Source organism: Macaca nemestrina, chromosome 19, assembly GCF_043159975.1.
Source record: "Macaca nemestrina isolate mMacNem1 chromosome 19, mMacNem.hap1, whole genome shotgun sequence".
NCBI classification, from domain to species: Eukaryota; Metazoa; Chordata; class Mammalia; order Primates; family Cercopithecidae; genus Macaca; species Macaca nemestrina.
The window spans coordinates 37,156,425-37,179,973 of NC_092143.1; the positions used below are offsets into that span (position 1 = coordinate 37,156,425).

Sequence of the window (23,549 nt, forward strand, 5' to 3'; positions counted from 1 at the left end):
ATCCAGACTATGGTACCTTATACTATTCTTTACTATGAGGAGCAAGAACTCTTGCTTCCTTGGAAGGAGGTTGTGTCTATACCTAAGGCAGGAAAAATCAGCAGAGTCTGGAATATTCTGTTGTTGCCAGACAGCAATGATGCTTTCAAGAATGTCAACACAATAGGAGGCTTTCAAGGGTTCACACAAAGCCAGACTGTGACAATCTGAGCTTCAAATATGTAATAGTTATATTGTGGTTAATTGGAATATATTAAACCTGTGAAAGGTTCTATGTTCATAGTGATACTCTAAGCATAAAGGGTAATAGAGGGTGTTGATAAAGGTAGTTGTAATATAAAAGGATAAAGTAATAGAATATATGCTATATTTTAATGAGTAGAAGGGTATTAATATGTAATACCCTTTGTTTCTTCTATTAATGATATATTTCTTTAAAAATTATAAATATATTTTCTTCGTGTAGGCACAACAGTAAACATAGGGAAGGGGACAGTGAGTGAACTGAGTGATACTGGGAAAAGCAGATATAGTACCCAAGATAGGGAGGACTGAGATCACCAATGACCACATACAGTTACTGGGAAGAAAGGGTGTTCAACATTTTATCAGCACCTGTGGTCGTGCGCAATTACCAAGTAAAAGAAAGATTTGACTGTGTATCAAAACTGATGGATTTGCTAAATTTCTAAATAGAGAGGATAATTACAGAGCCAATCCCCATCTCCTAGGAGAAAATAATCTTCTGGATGATCTTACCCATTATACTAAAATTCTTTAAAGAATGAATATGTTTTCATAATGCCAACATACCCAGGCATTAAAATATAGTAACAGGACAATGGTTCAGGTACTGCTGGCTATGGGAAATCTAAAGACTAAATTGTTTTTGTGATAAACACCATTTAAAAGTTAAAATCAGTATGAACAAGAAGTACTTAAGAGTCTTATGATACAATACATAAAACTTCACTATTAAAAGAAAAGGAACTCCATCTAATGTTCCTATAAGCAGGTCCAATATCTCAACTAATAATTAACTTGATATTCAGTTCCTATAACATCACATGAAATTACAAAATCCCTGGAGAAAAAAAATTAAAATAATAAAACCCTAGGAAGCTATCAAAGTAAGTATAACACTTGGAAAATATAAAATCTAATACACGAGTATGAATTAAAATCATGGTGCTGATGTTTTAGGTTTAAGCATAACTTTAGAAATAGTTTTGAAATGATTGTGTTTGTGTATAGTTTATCCCCTGTTAAAAGAATCAGATATACTAGTTTGAGTATAATCTAAATTGCTTCAGGGAATTAATCAACTTGCAATTGTTGTTTAAATGCTTGGAAAGGTTGGATTTTTAAATTTTATGTATTTAATAATTCATCATCAAACCACATAGTGGTTGGTGTTGCTTTCCATGTTCAAAGATCTCTGGGACAAAAGACCTATCAATAAGAATTTAAAATATATAGAAAACTTCAGGCCTTAGGCTGCAATTGAGTCCCCACAAGAATATAAGTATTCATATACATTTCTGCCATGACTTAAAAGGTTACTTCAAACCTATATTCTAAGAACATTCTGCCAGAGCAGAGGTTTAGGCTTTGTTGTCCAAGAACTAAAATCAAAGATACTATGTAGGTACTTACATGCCAAGAGAGAACATTAATTTCAAAACAACTTTATAGATAAAATTTAAAATATAATAATAATGGAGTATAATTTTTTGTAATAAAAGTCTACTAATGAGAAAAATTGAACTCTTCTTTCTCTTCTTTAGGAGATAACATTTTGCTTAATTGGGGTTCAAAGTTAGTGCTCCTTGTCATAAATGTTCATCCGTTAATGATGAACAGTTGCAATTTCATCTTTGAAAATGTTTTTGTACACAGATAGGTACTGCCCAATACTAATGTCAGTCTATAAACATATTATTTTAGTTGGACATATTCATGATTAGAAAGCATTTATGAATTCTATTAGATTCTTCTCTTGATATTTGCTTTTCGGCATGTCATTACATTAATAACCTCTGATTGAAGGTAAGGTGAAAGTTCCTCAATTGCACAATTAAATGAATGCTTAAATATGGAAAGTCCCTTTGCATTTGAATTGAGGTCCAAAAGTGCTGCTGAAACTATAATTTGATCTTGGAAATTACATCCACTGCAAGTCTGTGTAGGAGTGGAGATTTCACTTCTTGTTTTACCATTTGGAAACATGAGAACTGATGACATTACTTGTGATTCAAATGTTAACTGTCATCAAAACAACTTTACCACAGTATAATATTTGCATGTATGTGATGTTTTACCTTGTAATTTTAAGTTGAATTCATTAAGAAACATTATGACGTCTACCTCAAGTGTTAATTTCAAAGCCATATAGTGTTCCTTAAGAGTTGAAGCTAATTTTTCTCGTTCTGAAAAATTTTAATTTTCCCCTAAACACAAAAGTATCACACAAAACTTGACAACTACTAAGTTATCAAACTGCTGTGTAGTAGGGCAAGAGAGAAGATTAAACTCCTATTTCTGACCCCCCAAAAATACAGAACTGATGATGGTTAAATCTACAAGAGTAAATGAAGTTCACTGTTGATACTATTGGTTCAGTAACATATGGTAGATCTAAATATTTTCTCCAAAGAATGCTAATGAATAATGCCATGAATAGGACTTCAACATCCTACATTTTGATATGATTTGTAAATTTGTCCAACTAAACTTTTTTTCTGCTTCACACATATTTTTACCACAATGAATTGTGATAAATCTTAGCAAATTCCATTTCAAGTTTCCTGGTTAGTTTTTCTCAACTTATTTGAATATACTCCCCCTGAACTTGCAACTTGCAGACTATTCATAGAGACTAATTCTTTAGACACTTCAAACTTGGGATTGACTCCTTAAATAAAAAACAACTAAGCAGTATCAGTAACATCACTGACTCATCAAGAAACAAACAAAACCATTAAAATGAATTTTTCTCTGCTTTTTATTTGACTATTGATGTTCCTTTCAATGTCTTCAACTCTTTGAACAACTATTCTCCCCAACCGGCTAATAGTCTTAAACACGAGTATTTTCTCTGTACACATTCCTTCAGTTGCTGCAGTCAAACTCAGTTTAAATAACCTAGCACTGATAAACAGATTTCCTTACTTGACCCACAAATGAGCCACTCAAAACTTAGTGGCCTCATTTCAATTTTTTATTTTTGTAAAGAAATTCAACAGTGATTCTATTAAATGTTCTAGTTTATCTCAAGGTTGCTTTCCCGTGAGTTGGAAATACCATGACAGACCGGGCCAGGTGTGGTGGCTCACGCCTGTAATCCCAGCACTTTGGGAGGCCGAGGCGGGCAGATCACGAGGTCAGGAGATCGAGACCATCTTGGTTAACACAGTGAAATCCCGTCTCTACTAAAATTACAAAAACTTAGCCGGGCATAGTGGCAGGCGCCTGTAGTCCCAGCTACTCAGGAGGCTGCAGCAGGAGAATGGCATGAACTCAGGAGGCAGAACTTGCAGTGAGCCAAGACTGTACCACTGCACTCCAGCCTGGGCAATAGAGCGAGACTCCATCTCAAAAAAAAAAAAAAAAAAAAAAATACTGTGATGGATCTTCAGCCTAGTAATGTTAATGTATATTTGTATTCTTTTAGTACAGCTGCAGTGTCAGTGCATAACAAACACAATGATTTGCCATCTAATTTAATAACAAAATAATCTACATGCCACCATGCCTAAAAATATGACATTTGAAGTTCACTTTTCCCATCTTGTTTTGACATGATGGGTATGCACTGGCAATAACAAATAAATAAAATGTTATTGTGGCAGGCCAATTCTCTCCAACAATCACACAGACAGGTCTGCACAGCACTTCAGTTACACAGACAGATTCCCACCGCACTGCCTTAACATTGAGCAAATAGTTAAATCTAGGGAAACCGGTGCCCAGACATCAAAGCTAGAAATGAAACGTATGGTCACTAGGAGCTTTGCATGGGCTTCTCCCTAACCTGGAGGAAGTCAAAATAATAGAGGCAATATTAAATTCTTAGTGCCGGGATCTGTCTGAGAGTCAAGGTAACAGAGGCAGCTGTTTGAATAAATTCATTGGAGAGTGCAAGGCAGCTCTCCAGACCAAGCTATAAAGGAGATAAGATAGAAATAATCACTCCAGTACCACCATAGACAAGCCTGAAAGTACTGGGGTCCTTTTAAACAGACTTAGCAAGCATTTTTTGCCTCTGACCTTGTAGTTGAAATAAAATTAGTTACTAATAGACTTAGGTGAATGATATACTGCATATAGGCACATAACCTCAACCTATATAAGCACTAAGAAAATTGTAACACTTTGAGTGAGTTGGTCTAATGGAATTATCTCTGACCTTCTCCCTGTATCCAGTTACAATAATAAATTCCCTTCTTTCCTAGTTTGTCTGCTTCTCATTATTGGGCCTCAAGAAAATGCAGCCAGAGCCGGCTTGGTTCTGGGAACACTATGGTACAGTTATATGGACAGAATTCAAAATGCTGTCAAGTGATAACTATGTCACTTTAATTCGTAGTGCATGAAGCAGCAGTGCAGTGATGAAAATACCATATATGGTCTCTGTTGCAACTAATCTGTACTACCGGTAGTACAAAAGGTGGCCTGTAATCCCAGCACTTTGGGAGGCCGAGGCAGGTGAATCACTTGAGGTCAGGAGTTCAAGACCAGCCTGGCCAACATGGTAAAACCCCGTCTCTACTAAAAATACACAAATTAGCCAGGTGTGGTGGTGCACACCTGTACTCTGAACTGTTCGGGAGGCTGAGGCAAGAAAACCGCTTGAACCTGGGAGGCAGAGATTGCAGTGAGCAGACATCGCACCACTGTACTTCAGCCTGGGTGACAGAGTGAAACTGTCGCAGAAAGAAAGAAAGGAAGGGAGGGAGGGAGGGGTGAAAGAGAGGGAGGGAGGGAGGGAGGGACAGAGGAAGGAAGGAAGGAAGGAAGGAAGGAAGGAAGGAAGGAAGGAAGGAAGGAAGGAAGGAAGGAAGGAAGGAAGGGAAGAGGGGGAGGGAGGGAGGAAGGGAGGAAGGAGAAAGGAAAGGAAGGAAGGAAGGAAGGAGAAAAGAAAAGAAAGAAAGAAAGAAAGGAAGAAAGAAAGAAAGAAAGAGAAAAGGAAAGAGAGAGAAAGAGAAAGAGAAAGAGAGAGAAAGAAAAAGGGAAGGAAGGGAAGGAAAGAAAGGAATTGGCCAGACACTCACACCTGTAATCCCATCACTGGGAGCCAAGGAGGGATGACAGCTTGAGCCCAGGAATTCGAGATCATCCTGTCAATATGGAAAAAATCTCATCTCTACAAAAAATAAAAAATTAGCCAGGCATGGTGGCATGTGCCTATAGTCCCTTCTACTCTGGAGGTTAATATGGGAGGATCCTGTGAGCCTCAAGTTCAAGGCTACAGTGAGCTGTGATCACACCATTGCACTCCAGCCTGGGCACAGAGCAAGACCTTGTCTGAAAGAAGAGAAAATACATAAATGATTAACTGTGATTATGTTCCAATAAAACTTTATGAACACTAAACCAATAAAACTTTATGAACACTAAAGTTGAAATTTATTTTGTCATAAAATATGACACATCTTTTAATTTTTATCCAACTATTTCAAAATCTAGAAACCATTCTTAGCTGGAAGGCCATATAAAAACTGGTAGTAGGCTAGAGTCAGACCGTAGTTTACTTACCCCTGATTTGACCTTACTTCTCCCCACTTCCTGGTTCAGGACCTATGATGATCTAGAAAGGTTCATGATCAGAACCAGTTAATCAGCATTGTTAGGCTCCTCTTCCAGGCAGGGTAGATCCTGCTTTATTAAAAGGATGATTATTTCTACTAGATTGCTAATAATCTAGTTCCAGCAGAACCAGTGATTGACCATTTTTAATTACCTTTTGGAAAGCCTCTAGTCATGTCTCAATTTTGACCTTTATTACAAATCTGTCAACATCAAAATCATTCCTAACTTGCCCTCTTTTTGTTCAAGGTGAGATGTGTGGTCCTGAGAAGATGCTGTTCAAATTATTGAACCAGATCCTTGATTTACTTGTGTCTCCCAGATAAGGAGGCCTGTGGAAGGATTTGGCTCATTCTTAACAAGCGAGGACTTCCAATAGCCAAGGAACCCCTAGTACACAGTTGGTGCTATGTTTACACTTTTTCATTTGAACCTAAGATCACGGGTCATAGAGAATGTGGCTTTCCAGAAACTAGAGCAGGGACTGCATCTCCCAGGTACAATTCAAGATCTGTCATTTATAAATAGTGATGTTCTCAAAGTTTGTATCTCATCCTTTTTCCCCCTGTCTCTGCCTGCCTCTTTCCCCATCCCACATTTTCTGGTTTTTTCCCTGACTTAAAATAGGAGAGATGTTGGGGAGGCTACCCCACTGGTTCAGTCCACTAGGTAGACTTGGTTTAATCATGCATATGGGAGGGAGAATGCTCAGGGTAAGAAGTAATAAGGATGTTTCCTTTGAATCCCTACTCCTAGCTCACTATATCAAACCTGTGTCTTGCTGAACACCCAAAGCCAATTATTATTACATGTTTTACATGTAATAAAGGACCGCCCTTTACACTGGCAAAAGCATGTGCCAAGGCTAAAACATCCTTCCATTACGTGGGTGTGGGGAGGATAACCAGGGAGAGACCCGGCACAATGTGAGGTTATTAGTGGTCTAACAGAAATCATAGGGCTGAGGATGCTAAAGGGAAGGGGAGTGAGTTGGGGACAGAGTCATAATGCTTTATGGCTGCCATCAGGTTTACAGAAGGAGAAACGTGCCCTCTAGTGGAATAAAAAAGCGTAACAGCTCTTAGTATTAACACTTCGGTGTCTACAGGTAGTCATTACTGGCTGAAATTCTGACACCATGTACTGGCATAATTCTTTTTACCAGCAACAACTAACACAGGTCACTTATTATATTCCGGGAACTGTGCTAAGTGAGTAAGCACTTTACAAGCATTACCTCACTTAATCTTCACAACTGTATGAGATAGATACCATAGCTCTACTTAAGAAATTGAAGATCAGAGGTTTAATTTGCCTAAGGTACTCTAGCTAATAAGAGAAGGAAAAGATTATATTTAAATGTTAAACCCTCCTAAGAAATCTGCCTCATAAAACTATGCACATGCACACACAGAGAGAGAGACAGAGACAGAGAGAGAGAGAACAAGAACTAAAGTTTTGAAATATCTGCTACTCTGCTAATTTTTTCTTCTATCTTTTTAAAAATCATTTTATTAAAGTATGATTGATGTTGCTTTGCTCACTTTTAATAGAATATCTATTCTGCTTTGGCTTGGAATGAGCAAATCTGTTTCTGAATAAAATTCTATGTTTCCCCAGGTTTCTCTTTAAAAAATTATTGAATACTTGTGATTTAAAGCAGCATTGACTTTTTAATTGTTAGGGGCACCATCTTGAGCCAGGTCATGCACGATATTATTCCTCATTGTCACCAGTGCTTCTGGATCACCTGCGAAAAGAAACTTCTTTGTGTTCATTTCTGTTTTCTTTTACTTGTGTCCCCCACCCCCCAAAAAGTAAATTGTTCAATAAATTAAATATTATCTACTACTGCAACCTAAAATAAATGAATAGCCCTCTTAACATCGTTATTAAAATACTATATTCTGGGAACTTATTTTACACTAAAACATCACAGAAACCTCAAGAAGAGTAGCTCTATCTCTGAACAAAAACAATAAGCCTTCATTCTACCTTTCATTACTATCTAAAGAAATTAATATAATGTGTTATTGCCATGGCATCAGGTTTTAAGGACTGGCTACTAGAAAGAAAAAAAAATGGTTTTAGTTTCTGAAAAAAAGTTCCACTTACTGCAAGCACAAATCAATATAGGGACTAACAAAAAATTAATATGCATTTTAGGTTGCATCAAAAATGTTAATCCCCTTCCTTTTGTCCACAGAATAAATCCAAAATTCTTGGCTGAGTATATCAAGTGCCTCAGATGGGCCCCCAAGTCACCTTCTCAGCCTCATTCATTCAGAGAACAAGTATTTTTGGAGCTTTTTACATAAATGCTAAGCGCTCTTCCAATTGTTAGGGATACAGCAGTGAATGAAACAAAGGCCCTAACCTCAATATTAATTAAAGAAAAATAAAGGAGGAAAGGGGCAAAGAGTAATGGTATGAGCAATGGTGGTGGTCAGGGTCGGCCTCTGGTAAATGATGTTTGAGCATACACCTGAAGTGAGGAAGTGAATCACAGAATATTTGAGGAAAGACTATCCAGGTGGAGGAAACAGCACAAAGGTCTGAAAGCAGACACTCATGTTCACAGTAATTGAGAACAGCAAGACCAATGTGGCTGAATTATACAGCAAATGGAATGGTAGAAAATGCACTGGTTTTGTTAGGTGAGGGGACTGAAAGATATTGGCATACCATAGAGCTTTCTAGACTATGGCAGGAATTTCCATTTTACTCTGAAAGGAAGGCACAGGAAATTTTAAGAAGAGATACAACATCACATGACATGTTTGTAAAAGATTTTTCTTGCTGTAATGTGGAGAACAGAATGGAGAGGGCATTTTATTGCCTTAGAGGCAAAAGCAGCTTTATGTCTTATTCGTAGTGTCTCCCTCAACTAAATGTATTACCCCCTTGGCAATTAGTATTTTCTGAGCTCGTATGTGCCAGACATACATTTTCTCATTTAATGCTCAAAACAAAACTGCAAAGTAGATATGAAAAAAGAGATGGAAAACAAAAAAGGCCTGGGCAAGGTCAGGACACTAGTCCACAGTAAAGAGCTAATAAAATAGTGGAATCATAAATCTGCTGTTTCTGAAGCCAGACTTCTTTTACAGCACACACTATTCTGATTCAACAAATTCTGTAGCAGGCTTTTCACTACTCAATCTTTGCACACATATTATCTCCTGGCTAGAAAAAACACCCTTCAAGCTGGGCGCGGTGGCTCACATTTGTAATCCCAGCACTTTGGGAGGCTAAGGCAGGTGGATCACCCGAGGTCAGGAGTTCAAGACCAGCCTGGCCAACATGGTGAAACCCTGTCTCTACTGAAAATAGAAAAATTAGCCGGGCATGGTGGCAAGCGCCTGTAATCCCAGCTACTTGGGAGGATGAGGCAGGAGAATCTCTTGAACCCGGGAGGTGGAGGTTGCAGTGAGCCAAGATCGTGCCATTGCACTCCAGCCTGGGCAACAAGAGTGAAACTGTGTCTCAAAAAACAACAGCAAACAAACAAACAAATAAAACACCTTCTACCTAATTTCTTTGATGGCAAACTTCTGTTCATTTTTCTGTATCAGCTCAAGTATCCTCTCCTGAGTGAAATCTTTCCCGGTTTTCCCCAGGCCACTTAGCTGATCCATGTTCTGTGTAATTCTTTATCAGTTGTTCTAGCTTCATTTCTCTGAAGCAATACTTACCTGGTTATAGTATACATTTCTCCATTTATATATTTCCTCCACTGAGTTCCTCATGATAGAGTGATGCCTTATTTGTGATCAACCCCCCACCCCAACCCCCACCACACACACACCCTAGAACAGTGCCAGGAGCCAAATAAATACTAGTCAAATAAAGTACTGTAATAAACTATTAAACATAGAGTCCCCATATTCTACTCTATGAATTCTGGACATCTGGTGCCACATTAAAAAAAAAAATTAAAAGCTGGAAAGCATCTAGAAAGGTGAAACAATAATAAAGAAATAAAACTTTTACCACAGAAATAATTTAGAAACATTGAGCCTAAAGTATGGAACATTACTTCTGTTGATTTCAACAGAAATTGGGAAGACTGAAATATGTATATGAAATTGTCTTAAGAGGCAAAATTAAGAGTAAAATGTGAAGACAGAAATGTAAATCATGACTTAACTGAAGCAAGTATATGCTAAAAAACAAAGCATTCCGACTGCAGAGAATTTTCCACTTCCAGAATTGCTTATATAAAACTATATGACCATCTTGATGAAAAGTAATGAAAGGAATGCTCTATGCTCCTGCTATATTGAGGGTGCCATTCATGTAACTCCAGAATATATATAGTAGTCTCGATTTCTAGTTCATGAACTACATTATGAAGTTATCAAATTCATTAGATTTTGAAAATATTGGCTCAAGGTTTTTCACGGTTCCTCAGTTTTCTAAATGACCTGATATTTTCACTACCTTACCCGTATGCCCACATTTCTTGGACAGGCTATGCAATATGTTGCAAAACAAGGAGGGCAAAGGAGGATAAGTGAGACATTTTATATTTACTTTGTGATGATGTCTCTCATCAAAACCTTCCTACAGCCTGATCAACTTCTGCACTAGTCATCAATGTATGGTCTCTCAGCTTCAAATTCACCCCGAAGGGACTCTCCTGCTGCTTTCTGACAGCTACACCATCAGTAAGAAGTGTGGGTGTGAAGACATCTGGGGCAGCTCTGCCCTAGCCACGCTTCGGGAATGTATTATTCTTAGTGACTTTACAGACCTCATCCAGGCTGGTGATCACCTTCTGCCACCCTCCCAAAACAGACGCCTCACGCTCCAGATGTCCTGCCAGCACCAGTGCCCCTCCCCCAACTCCTTCTGCATTTGCACACACTGAGTCACCAGTGTGGCTTCCTGCTGGCCTAGTAACTAAACGCCAGCACCGGTCTGAGCAAACCATAACTTTCACTGCAATCCAGTGGGCCACAGTTACCCTTTTTTCAACAAGGTCTGAATCCAGACTTTAGGCTCCCTCTTCCAAGTCTGCCCTTTCTTGGGTACTCTCCCTCAGCTAGTTTAAAACTTTTATATTAAACTTCCCTTGTTTAAAATCACGATTTGGTTTGCTTCTAGATTACACCCAAACTGATAGTGACCAACGAGCCAGGCTTGAAAAAGCAACACAATGCAAAACCAGTGCTGTGGTCTGCATGTGTTCCGTAAATTCATGTGTTGGAAACTTAATCCCCAATGCAACAGTATTGGAAGCTGGAGACTTTTGGAAGGTATTTAAGTCATGAGTAGAATCAATGTCATTATAAAAGAGCTTGGTGAATGAAGCTGGTGGGTCCTTTTGCTTTCTGTCCCTTCCATCTGTAATGACACAAAGTTCCTCCTCTCCAGAGAATGCAGCATTAAGATATCATTTTAGAAGCAGACAGCAGCTATCACCAGACAGCCAAACATCTGCCAGCACCTTGGACTTCCCTGCCTCCAGAACTATGAGAAATATATTTATGTTCTCTATAAATTACCCAGTCTCAGGCATTTTGCTGTAGCAACATAAATGGACTTGACCCTTTATAACAGACTGAATTTTCCTAGATTTAGTCCTAAAGCTGTAAATTTGAATATATAACTGATGAAATGGAAAACACTTAAAAACTCAAAAATCTCAGTTTTGAGGACTCAAGAGGTCAGAAGGCTACAGCTATGTCATCCAAAATACACAACTGTTGCTCCTATTTAATAAATAGGAGCAGCAACATCAAAAAAAGAAATAGCTCCTCCAAAATAGATTTAATTTACCTCATTTTAGGTGGATTTTCAGGCAGTTGGAGTTGGGACCAATAGGTGGAGCACAGAGGATTTTCAGGGCAATGAAAATAGTCTATACTGAGACAGCCAGGTGGGAATGGGTCCCCAGAGAAACTCCAACAGGCCTGTGCACGGGGATGAGTGTGCACTGGGGTGGAGCCACAGAAGTTCATGCCATTTGCAGCAGGGAAAAGCCTGGCCCCTCCTCTTCCTGGGTGAAACCTGGAATTCTATCTGCAAAACAGGAAGCACACTAGTAGGGACTCTGGTTTTTCAGAGAGTCCCTGTTTCCCTTTTTTCCTTTTTGCCCGATAAATTCCATTATTCTCACCCTTCAAAGTGTCTGCAAGCCTAATATTTCATGGCTGTGTCACAAGGACCCAGCTCTTAGCTGAACTAAGGAGTAAGTCCTACAACAGCTTTGGTGCCCCCTGTGAGGCTTAAGAAGTGAATGAAATAGGGACTCAAAGCCTCTCACTATCCTAAGCCTTTTCATCGTGGGACTTCTAAGGGTAGGGGAAACTGTACTCATACCCCTGTCACTCCCAGGGGTCGGGGGCATTTTCATGGCCTTTTCCTTTCTGTTTTGGGATAGACAAGCAAGCAGACCTTCTCACTCCTCCTCCCCTCCTGGTATTACCAGGGGGTCCTTGCTCCTAGAGCTCCCAAGACGGTGGTGGGCCGCTTCCAAGATGGTGGCAAGCCTCCTGTTCTCTGACCTGGGGTTCTTGGCCTCAGGGATTCCAAGGAATGGAATCTTGGGCCATGCGGTGAGTGAAATAGCTCTATTAGAAGTTGTGGGTCATGGAAGAGAATGTGGAACCCAATGACTAGTGTTCAGCTGGATTAGGACAAACCTGGGCACTTAGCTGTGCGGGAACAATGGCAAACCTTTAGTCTGATTAGGAGCAGCAATGGGCGCCTTGCTGGATCAGGAGCACAGTGGACACCCTGCTGGATCCGGAGGGATGGAAGTCAGCGGCGGGTCTGCGACTGCGGCAAACAGCAGTGGTGGACGGTGAGCAAAAGTTCAGCTGGAGCCCTAACAAACACTGACCAGAAGAGAGTGCAGTTGCAAGATTTAATAGGGTGAAAACAGAGCTCCCATACAAAGGAAGGGGACCTAAAGAGGGTAGCCGTTGCCTGGGTTTATATCCCGATCACTGTCCCTCCTGCTGTGCTCTCAGGTGATAGATGCTTGGCTATTTCTTTATCTCCTGTTTTTGCCTAATTAGAATTCTAGTGAGCTCTCTTTATTACCTGATTGGTCAGGTGTGAGCTAAGTTGCAAGCCCTGTGTTTAAAGGTGGTTGAGGTCACCTTCCCAGCTAGGCTTAGGGATTCTTAGTCAGCCTAGGAAATCCAGCTAGTCCTGTCTCTCACTGGCTGGGGCTGGGGAATGCCATGAGATCTTCCCCTTCCCCTGCCAAGGGGTTCAACTCCAACAGATAGTGATTAAGCTTTTCTTCCTGGTGGAGGAACCAGTTGTATAAGAATAAGATGCTCTTCCTCAGGCATTTTTAAACTGTTTCTTTTCTTCCCCTTCTCCACCCCACCAGCAGTTAACTTTTAAGCAAGATTTTTCTTTTTAGAAGATGTTTTACTAGGCTAGGAATGATAAGGATCACTGTTTATATTCTCTGTAAAGTTTTGTGAAAAAGGATTTGTGAGGCTGGTCTTAAGCTGTAGGCAATCTGGTGTGCTTTGCACGTGTGTATGGTTAGTAGCAAACTTCGCTGCAGGCCTCCATCTTGTTTTACATCCTGGGGGTGTGGCAAGGCTTTGTTTAGCAATCCTGCCTTAGGGAAGAAGTCCTTTCTGGTTTGATATCTGCATGTTTTCCTAGCCCGGTCTCTTACAGGGCTCCACCAGGGGATTCAGTTTTCTCCTGCCTGTCTATGTAGCTATATGTGTTGTGTGGATGATGTCTGTAAAAAGTAATTTGACCTAAAGAAATACAGCGCTTAGATCAAATATTTTTTAAAGGGAAGATAAAAGCTGTGGTACCTCTCAGTTCACATGACTTTAATCTTTGAGGAAACAATAAAATAGCCCTAAAGATTATTGGTTAAAAGCACATGCCATCAAAATGTAAATAGGTGGACTAAATTATGCAAGTTAGATGTAAGGTTTGCTAAGTGTTTTGAGGTTATAAGCTGCTTTTTGGGTTTTGAGAACTATCTGACTTGCCTGGTCCACAACTGTTAAGGCCTGGGGACATATGGAACTAACTACCCCTTCTATTATGCTTGAAGGAGTCAAATCTTGGTTGTACCTGGCATAAAATTAAAACAACTTACCAGGTTTTACATTAAAGTTAAAATTGCTAGGAGTTACCATTATAACATGTAACTGAAACTACTATAAATATATTTACATACAAGATGTGTAAGAACAGTAAAATGTGTTTTTTAGTAAAAGGTTATGAGAAGGCATGGAAATGTAAGTTTTTGCCTATGGATAAAGGATTGTTTTAAATTAGATAAGATAAAGCTGAAGGGTCAAACAAGTGGCAAAAGGATTTTAAGAATTAATCTTGCAGAAGAGGTTCTCTGTTTGAACATATTGACTAAATTTTAAAAAGGTATTATATGTTTTTTCTATAAATTGAGCATTAAAATAAAAGCACAACAAGGTATTCTTAAGGTGCTAATCTGCTCTTTAGCAAAATTCATAAAGGGTTATAAAAGGTTTTTGTTTCTTTAAAATTTTGGAGTCATCATTTTGGCAAAATAAATAACTTATGGTAATCTGAAATTCTATTTCATAATACCAAGTGCTTTGAACTTCTAACATACTTAATAGGCTTCCCCAAAATCAAACTTCAGTTTCAAAATTGTCTTTCCTGATGCCTGGCTTTTTGGATGGATCAGAGGGCCCCTGAAACATGCACAAAAGAGGTAAACATGGTTATTTGACATATTTAGTTACATGGGATTGCCAAGATGATGTTCGATCTTCTTTAGGTTATATTTTGGTGAATAATACTATTACATATTCCAAAATTATATGGGACTTCTAAAATTCTAATGTCTAAGTATATGCTATCAAACATAATTAAGGTTGTAAACCACAGAGATAAACTTGTCAATTATGTTTCTAACCATCCTGGACATTTTGCTAGTGACAATTATTACCTTGTTTTAATCCTTTTCAAAAGATGGTTTATTATAAGCCATAGGACTCTGACAGGTGCTCTCAAGTACAGGTTTCTGATAACTTTGGAGATCGTGACATTGGAATTAAGGAAAAATGTACAGGACTCAAAGAGCTGAAGTGTTCATGAATATCAGGCAAAACAAGAGTTCACTAAATGGACTGAACTCAGGAAACTGAAGCAAATCTTTTTGATTTTTGCTTCGAACATTGCTGATCCATGTTTTGTTTCTTAAAGTCAAGGAAATTTATTTTGCACTCCTATGGCCTTTAATTAAATTACACTCCTGTGAACAAAAATTTGGAGTATGTTTGTTTCTCTCTGCCTGGTTCCTCTAGAATTTGGAAACTATCTGTGAGTATTCTTAACTTATGGCAATATAGTTATTTGGATCAGTGCAATAAGGATCCACTTTTCTTTTGCAACAGGATGCAATTGGAGAAACTGGTTATTTTACTAAGGCATTGACTGGAAGGGTATGCTTCCCTTTAAGGAGTCAATCTTCACTTGCAGAGCTGCTAAAAGCCCCGTAGGAAGAACTGGCCTCATACCCTTGCCTACACAGTCCCTGTACAGGGTTCCTGACCTGTGATCAGTAAACAATGTCACTTTGTAACAGGCCTAGGAGCTCCAAGTTTATCTTAGGACCTTAAAAGGAGAGCATCACCCAACTCACAGGTATTTGAGGATACAAACCCATGGCTGGGCTCAGCTTTAAAAGGTCTCAACTGAGATTCCTTGTGGAACAGAGTTCCATCAAAGCCAATTCAAAAGGACTATGTAGAAATAATTACTCTTGCTGCACCTTATGCGAATAATCAGGCCAATTATAAGACTAAAGTTCATTTTGGAAACCACTTAGTCCTATGATGATTTATGTTTTTTAAAGAAAAATGAGGACTGGTGACAGAGAAATTAGGTTTCAAAAATTATCATACATTTGTTATTAAATTCTCAACTCATTAGTTGTTTTTAAGTTTTCACCTACATTTTAGAATAACCCTACTTGTTCCTGTGAACCAACCAGCAATCTCCAGCTGCAGCTCAGAAAGAACAGAGGAATGGGTAACGTAAAAATCTGGATCAATACTCTAGTTCTGAGCAGTTATCCTGCAAATCCTGCCAGTTGATGGGAATAAATAGGATGCCCATCACTTGGAGGTTTCCTTTATGGGAAAGTAAGACCAAGGGAGCTAACCAAAGCCAAGCACAATGCACCCAAATCTTAGCAGCATAACTATAGCCACCAGTTATCTGGATGTATCACAAGACATCCTTTTCTCTCCCTTGTTGGAGGAGGACTCAACTCCACAGCTTCACCTTAGCATTTGGCTTATAAGAAGTCCATGCAAATCCCCGAGACATATTTCTGTCCCAAACTCAATTCCAAGCTTCAGGTCAAAGCCCTCGGAAGGAAAACTGGATCTGAGGGATCCAGAGGCAGATGATAATGGAAAAGACACAACACAGGTGAATGTGGCTGATTGCTGTCAATTAAGCTACCCTTCCCATTTCATAGATAAAGGCCATGCTAGTATCCATGGCATAAATGAGGTCTCGGGAATTCAAGGCTATGGACAGCAGGGGAAACAGAACATACGAGGGAAGAGTGGATAATTCCCACCTCCTAGGTACCCTGTTAACATGAGTTAAAGCCGCTTTAACATCCGTGGTGGTACCTGCCAAGGTTGCCGGGACTCAGGAATACAAGGACAAGAGAATGCTCTTCCTTCTCTCTCACGTACCCTGGGTATCTGCTAAAAAGAGAACTAGGGATGCCTGCTCCCCTCTTTGTAGATGGATGGTCTTTCTTCTTCAGTTTGTACCCCTTTCAAATGCATCCTGAACTCCTAGGACTCCTTTGAAAAGAGGCTTTTTCTTTTTCCCTCCTTTGTCCTCTCTTCACAGAGAGGTAATTGTGTCTCCAAACTACAAGACACTCCCCTCAGATGCACCCTTCACAGTGGGAAAAGTTAATTTCCCAAACATTAAACTGTTTGGCTTAGGACTGGGCTCAGGGGAAGGGAATCCAGAAGCCCAACATGCTGGTAAAAACATAAAAGTGTTTATTACGTCAGGCTTTTGACCTCTCTATCCCTGTGCAGACTGGCAAAAGGCCTTGGGATCTTTGAGCTGTCCTTACCTCTCCCTTTGTTTCGTTTTGACATATACTTTTTAATAACCCAGTTTGTCTGTTCTTGCCCTTAGGCCATCAAACTCCAAATGGCCATGCAACCGGAGCCTCCATGATGGCCCCTTCTGCTGGGAACCCTAAGACAGGCCTATGAGGAATCTCTGACTGCCGTTTTCCCAAAACAGCACCCCCTGTCAGGAGGAAGCGGTTAAGATGGGTCTTCGTCCTTATCCTTCTAACGGCAGTTAGATGTACTTTAGAAGGGAATGAGACAGCCAGGTGGGAAGGGGTCCCCAGAATCCAACTGGCCTGTACACTGAGAGGACTGCACACTGGGGTGGAGCCACAGTTTATTATACGTCTGTCCAAACTCACAGAATGTACCTCAAGAGTGAACCCTGACGTGAACTATGGACTCTCGGTGATTATGATGATTCAGTGTGGGTTTATCAATTGTTCACCACTCTGGTGGCAGACAATGAAAAGGGGAGGTCGTGCATATGCAGGAGCAGGAGGTATATGGGAAATCTCTGTGCAGATTATTTTCCTCTTCATTTTGCTATGAGCCTCAAATTGCTCTTAAAAAGGTTTAAATTTTTCAAAAAGTTATCAAAATGTTTTAAAAAAAGAAATAAAGGATTTCCAGAACCTCAAATAAGAATGTGGTCTCTTTATCTTGAACTTACAACTTTATACAGGAAACCAGGTTTAGAATATCAATCAGTCAATACTTAAAACCACTATGTAAAATACACTTTACTTTTTCTTGATTCTGTAAAGCAGTATAAAAAGTTCTATCATCGAGGAGATAAAACCATCAATCATCTAACATATTTTGATATACATTTCCTTGTCTAGGAATACAGCATAGTATAAGAGGTACCATCCAAAATATTAAAATGAAATATAACAGGTAAATAAATGACAGGGGAAGGAAAAAGAAAAGCCAATTTACCACAGTTTGGTGGATAGTTAGAATGTTTAGGGACAAAATAAAATACTTGGTCAGAGCTTTAAAGAAATGTAGAGTAAGCTTTAGATAAAAGAATAAAAATTGAGTATTTCATGCATGAGAAATAATATACACAAAGGTGAGAATACACATATAAAGTTTGGGGGAATCTGAGTAAAGCAATTGAACTACAGCAAATTTGCTGAAACAAATCATTAAGGTTACAGTGGTGATACACAACAGAGTCTTGCCAAGACCAGTCACTCTGGCTTCTGTGTAAAAGACAAAGACAGGAGAGGTTAAAGGTTGAAATAGCTATTTGAAAATGAATGAACTAGTCCCAGTGAAGGTACTGAAGGGTAGATAAAAGTTGCTACATTGTGAGAAAAACTGTTACACAGAAGGGGCTGATCTAGGGTAAGGACAATGCAGAATACACTGGGAGGATAAAAAGCTAAGTTTTTGTTTTTGTTTTTGGTGCAAAAAAGGAAAACAATCTTAGGGACATATGATTACAAAGAAAAAAAGAAAAAGGAAATGGGAAAATAATAACTTCAAATATCACAGGAAAAATATCTAACAATATGCTCTACAATATGTTCAGGATTAGGCCTCAATTTACTCCAATCGCTGTATGATAGGCACTGCAATCCAACACATTTAATTATGCATGAAATATCCAATTCATACATCTAATAGGAAGACACACAGTCTTGCACATTTGAAGAAACTTCAAGTGCTCAGAAATTATCCTCTGTATTGGCCTGTTGCTTCTTCTGTCTCCTTTCATGCTACTTGCCTTTTGACAAGTTCACTTCTGGATAGCACTTCTACCAAAAATGTTCTGAGATATACAGAGCGAAGGGTGGGACAGAAAAAAATGAAACAAAAATTCAAATCTACAAGATCAATTCCAGGTATCTATAACATAGAAATAAACATGGGACCTTGTCATGATTTATCTTCAGGCAACATTTTGGTATAACTACATATAATTTAATAACACATTATACACCATTAAATACTAAAACAATAAAAAAACCCCACAATTATAAATTTCAACAAGATATAACATAACTATAATGACATATACCGAAAACAAACCCAAGAAAACAGTGTTTTTTAATTTGGTCAGAAAACTCTATGAAGCTGAAATTAACTGTGAGAAAAAACTGAAAGTAGAGTTCTTGATAGTAAAGACAATATATTTCAGTCTTGACCCTTCATACTGGTCACACCATTGTCCCTTGATCTCAAATAGTCTTTTGAAATTAGGCTTTTTTGTTATATTTTTCATACTCAAAGATCTGAAACATCTTATTAAAATTTCTTACTTTTTTCTATTTAACATTTTCTCAACACATCTAAAAGAGTGAGAGCAAAAGATAAAAATTTTATATTCACAATGCAATTTAAAAAATTTTACATTCTCATTTCTTTTAAATTCTCAACTTAGCAGTCTCCACACTATTATCCTGCTCTTTTCCCCTGGAAACCTAAAAAGAACCCTGAGATATTAAAATTGTAATTAAATCTCTTACTTAGAGTATTTCTTGAATGTTTATTACTTAGATTCGTTATTTTTCTTAGTTGACTCTCCTAAGGTTGGAATGAATCATTTTGCTAAAATTAATTCCTTTGTTAGGTAAAGGATTAAACCTCTCCGTATTTAAAACAAGAGAAAACAATGTTCCTTTGGTAAGTATAATCAAGTTTCTTAAAATACTGGCTATAAGATTTTAGAACAGGCTTATCTCATTTAGTATTGGAGATACAGTCTCATGAATAGGAGCACTAACCAAATAGGTGCTTTTCAGTCATTACAATTTCCAGGCATAGTATATATTATGTATGATCAACATATAATATTCAATTAGAAGTTACCACCTGATGCCTTTATCTCCTTGCCTTCTTTAGAACTTGTCTAACAGTGGATTTTTCTAGGCCTAGAACATGACCCACCCAGACCTACCTGATGTTTACCCACCTAAACTCTGCATTTTTAATAGTCAGGCATACTTTAATTTCAAAGTAATTCCTTGTTTGTTTATGCAGGCTATTTTCTATGAAGCAGACTATAATCAGAAAACAGTGTCAGTGGCAAAAACATCTCCACAGAATAAAGAAAACAAATCCGTTGGTGATTGCCTCTCAAACTGGTCAGAGCAGCATGGTAAAAAACTCACTGGCAAAAAAAAAAAAAAAAAAAAAAACCAACAAAAAAACCCACAGAGCTCACTGTAGTGTTTGACGTGTCACCTCTAACAAAGATGTTAAATGATGCTTTATTTTATTTTTATTTTATTTTATTTTTTTGAGACGGAGTCTCGCTCTGTCACCCCAGGCTGGAGTGCAGTGGCGCGATCTCGGCTCACTGCAAGCTCCGCCTCCCGGGTTCACGCCATTCTCCTGCCTCAGCCTCCCGAGTAGCTGGGACTACAGGCGCCCACAACCGCGCCCGGCTAATTTTTTGTATTTTTTTTTTTTAGTAGGGACGGGGTTTCACCGTGGTCTCGATCTCCTGACCTTGTGATCCGCCCGCCTCGGCCTCCCAAAGTGCTATGATGCTTTATTAACTTGGAAAAAATGCTTTGACTCAATGTGCTTAGAAATTCCTATTTGACAATAAATCTACTGAGGAAAAACGCTATCATTTGGGTGAAGTGTTAATCTGTGCTAGTTATATATACACATTCTTTAATTTCATCAGGCTGTAATGTGCTGTATTAGTTATGTTTTATGACTTAATTCTCAGTTGTGTTAATAAAGATGCTTACTACTTATAAGAAGTATCAATAATAAGTGCTTGGTAAAAATTACAGAGCTTTGTTCGGTTCCAGCTAGAGACAAACTTAAGACTAGAGATTGTGTTAAAGAAAATACAACTCTTACAAAATTGCTCTAAAATACAGAGTTGCTTTCTGATTTTCCATATTCATTTTAAGTTTTAATTATCAAATTTCATAAAGCAATTGGCCATTGAGTCATAGTTTTCACCAGTTTGAGCTAACCCCAAAATTAAAATCTGGGAAACAACCTAATATTGAAATATTAAATTCTTAAATATCCCTCCAAAAAAAGGTTTGGAAACTGTCAAGCATTATCAATATTATCTTACACAGAATCAAAGTACTAATTAAATGAGGAGGTTCTCTTGAATGTCACAATACAACATTCCTTTTAACACTGTATCACTCCACTATTAATGCAATTTTCAAATACAATGTATCTTAAATATTAAATTTATGAAAATTTCAAAGTAATAGACTTCTGCATAGATGACATATACAATAACAATTTTGATACTCCTTTAAGCTGTTTAAGTGATGCTAACTATATCTAAAAAAAAGTCTATTTCACATAAAAGATTTTGGATAAAAACCAGTAAGTTTCTTAATGATCCTGAACCAGATAATAAAATGTTGAGGATGCTGAAGAAGGTTAAATCCAGGTAGGCTTCAATAATAGAAGTCATCCATCTTTAAATATGAGACATTTGCTGGCGAGAAGATGAAAGTAAGACTTTAGGATATATTGTGGATCCTTGCAGTTCACATTCTAGTATGTTGGCACAAAATGAAGACAGGTCCTAAAACCTATGGGTATTTTCAAGTTTAGTGTTTTAGAAATACATAATCCTTGAACCAATCAAAAAATAATGTATGGCTTATATTTACTTTGTCAGTTTAAGTAACAGAAAAAATGCCTATTTGTTCTGTGGTGACTATTGTGGTAACAGTTTCATTTTCCTCTTCACATTTTCGGTGACTGTTCTCCATTGGTATCATCAACCAGGTCTCTCAGGCGAGATAAATGGTGCAAAGCCCTTCATTAAAAAGTATAAAACACACTGTAAACCAATTATTAAGAACTGAATAGCCAATGCAGACAGCAAAATAAAATAAAATAAAGTTGATTATTAACTTCAAAATTGGTATGAGAAGTAAATTTATATAAACGTTGAGACTTATTTCTTATAAAACCTTGAGATGTGAATAACTGAGGGTTAAAATAATTTAAAGTTCTATAAACATTTACTTTAACAATTACATTTTTTGACATTAACTTTTTTTTTTTTTTTTTGAGACGGGGTCTCGCTCTGTCACCCAGGCTGGAGTGCAGTGGCCGGATCTCAGCTCACTGCAAGCTCCGCCTCCCGGGTTCCCGCCATTCTCCTGCCTCAGCCTCCCGAGTAGCTGGGACTACAGGTGCCCGCCACCTCGCCCGGCTAGTTTTTTGTATTTTTTAGTAGAGACGGGGTTTCACCGGGTTAGCCAGGATGGTCTCGATCTCCTGACCTTGTGATCCACCCGTCTCGGCCTCCCAAAGTGCTGGGATTACAGGCTTGAGCCACCGCGCCCGGCCGACATTAACTTTTTTTAAGATAGTCTGCCAAGTGCCCTAACAAGAAACAATAGGTATCAGTTGTATCACACTTAACAAATACACTTTTTTCAAGTAATTTTCACTAGAGCTCTGTGAAATGACACCTTTGCTTTTGGTATGCTGTGTATTAGTTAAGAAGTAAAATACAGAAATTATTTTTAACATTTATATTCAAGATAGCTATTTTTTAAATAGCATTTAAGGATTAGTTACAGATCTAAACAAAACTCATTTTTATTGAGTGTAGGAGAAGCTGCTAACTACTCCAACAAGCCTATATAATATGGTGTTATACCAACAACCTAGATTTTTCTCTAAAATAATGCCAAGACTGTATTGCAGGTCTCAGTGGAGAAAACTCAATCATTCCTCAAACCAAGAAAAGAGGCCCTTAACTTTCCAAGCCTTCTCTAATTATATTTTTTCAGTTTTTCTCTCCCCTATCTTTCAGTTCCTGGAGGACCACTCAGAAAACGTCAGTTAATTAGTCATATTTCAGATCTTTAATAAATATGAAAGATATTAAGGAAAAACAGAGTGACAATATAGTAATTAAGATGTGCAGGAAGGGCCAGAAGCAGTGGCTCACACCTGTAATCCATGCACTTTGGGAGACTGGGATGGGCAGATCACCTGAGGTCAGGAGTTTGAGACCAACCTGGCCAACATGGTGAAACCCCATCTCTATTAAAAATACAAAAGACAATTAGCCAGGCGTGGTGGCAGGCATCTGTAATCCCAGCTACTCAGGAGGCTGACGCAGGAGAATCGCTTGAACCCAGGAGGTGGAGATTGCAGTGAGCCAAGATCGTGCCACTGCACTCCAGCCTCCAGCCTGGGCAACAAAAGCGAAACTCCATCTAAAAAAAAAACACAATTAAATGTAAAAAAGAAAAAAAACATAAGCTGTGTAATAACCTCTAATGCCAGTAATTTCCACTTATGGTGAGCAGAAAGGTAACGACTACAACACTCTATTCTATAGTCTCTAACACATAGAAGTTGTTCAATAAATGTATAATAAACTGCATCTTCCACTTTATCCAGGACAAGGAGATGGAAGGAAACTAGTAGCATTAATTACTGCATGTATATCTATTTCCCTGTACTCTATACTTCTTGGACACTTTTACTCAAATGTAATAAGAAGACTCTCAATTCTCCCACCTTTTTTGGCAACTTCAGTTAATTTTTGAGATTCCCACCTTCATTGACTAAGTGACAATAATTCACCCAAAGCTACTAACCAATCAGAGGCAAAATAACTAAAATTTTAAAACATTCGGCTGGAGGTGATGGCCAGTCCTGTAATCTCAGCAC

At 38.3% G+C, this 23,549-nt stretch overlaps 1 protein-coding gene across 6 annotated transcripts in view; it reads right to left on the bottom strand.

Annotated features, from left to right (window-relative positions):
• Positions 1 to 7,443: 7,443 nt before the first annotated feature.
• The window catches only part of C19H18orf54 (chromosome 19 C18orf54 homolog), a 35,160-nt gene continuing 19,054 nt past the window's right edge, over positions 7,444 to 23,549 (bottom strand). For 3 of the 6 annotated variants that reach the window (XM_011754264.3, XM_011754263.3, XM_071085293.1), the window contains exon 9: positions 17,635 to 21,669. In XM_011754264.3, the coding sequence (XP_011752566.2) occupies positions 21,597 to 21,669 (73 nt within the window). In that variant the 3' untranslated portion in view covers positions 17,635 to 21,596. Of the gene's footprint in view, positions 7,559 to 11,592; positions 11,836 to 12,492; positions 12,654 to 14,398; positions 14,481 to 17,634; positions 21,670 to 23,549 lie in introns of those variants that run through there. The other 3 variants (XR_011616868.1, XR_011616869.1, XR_011616870.1) reach the window with 3 other exon arrangements.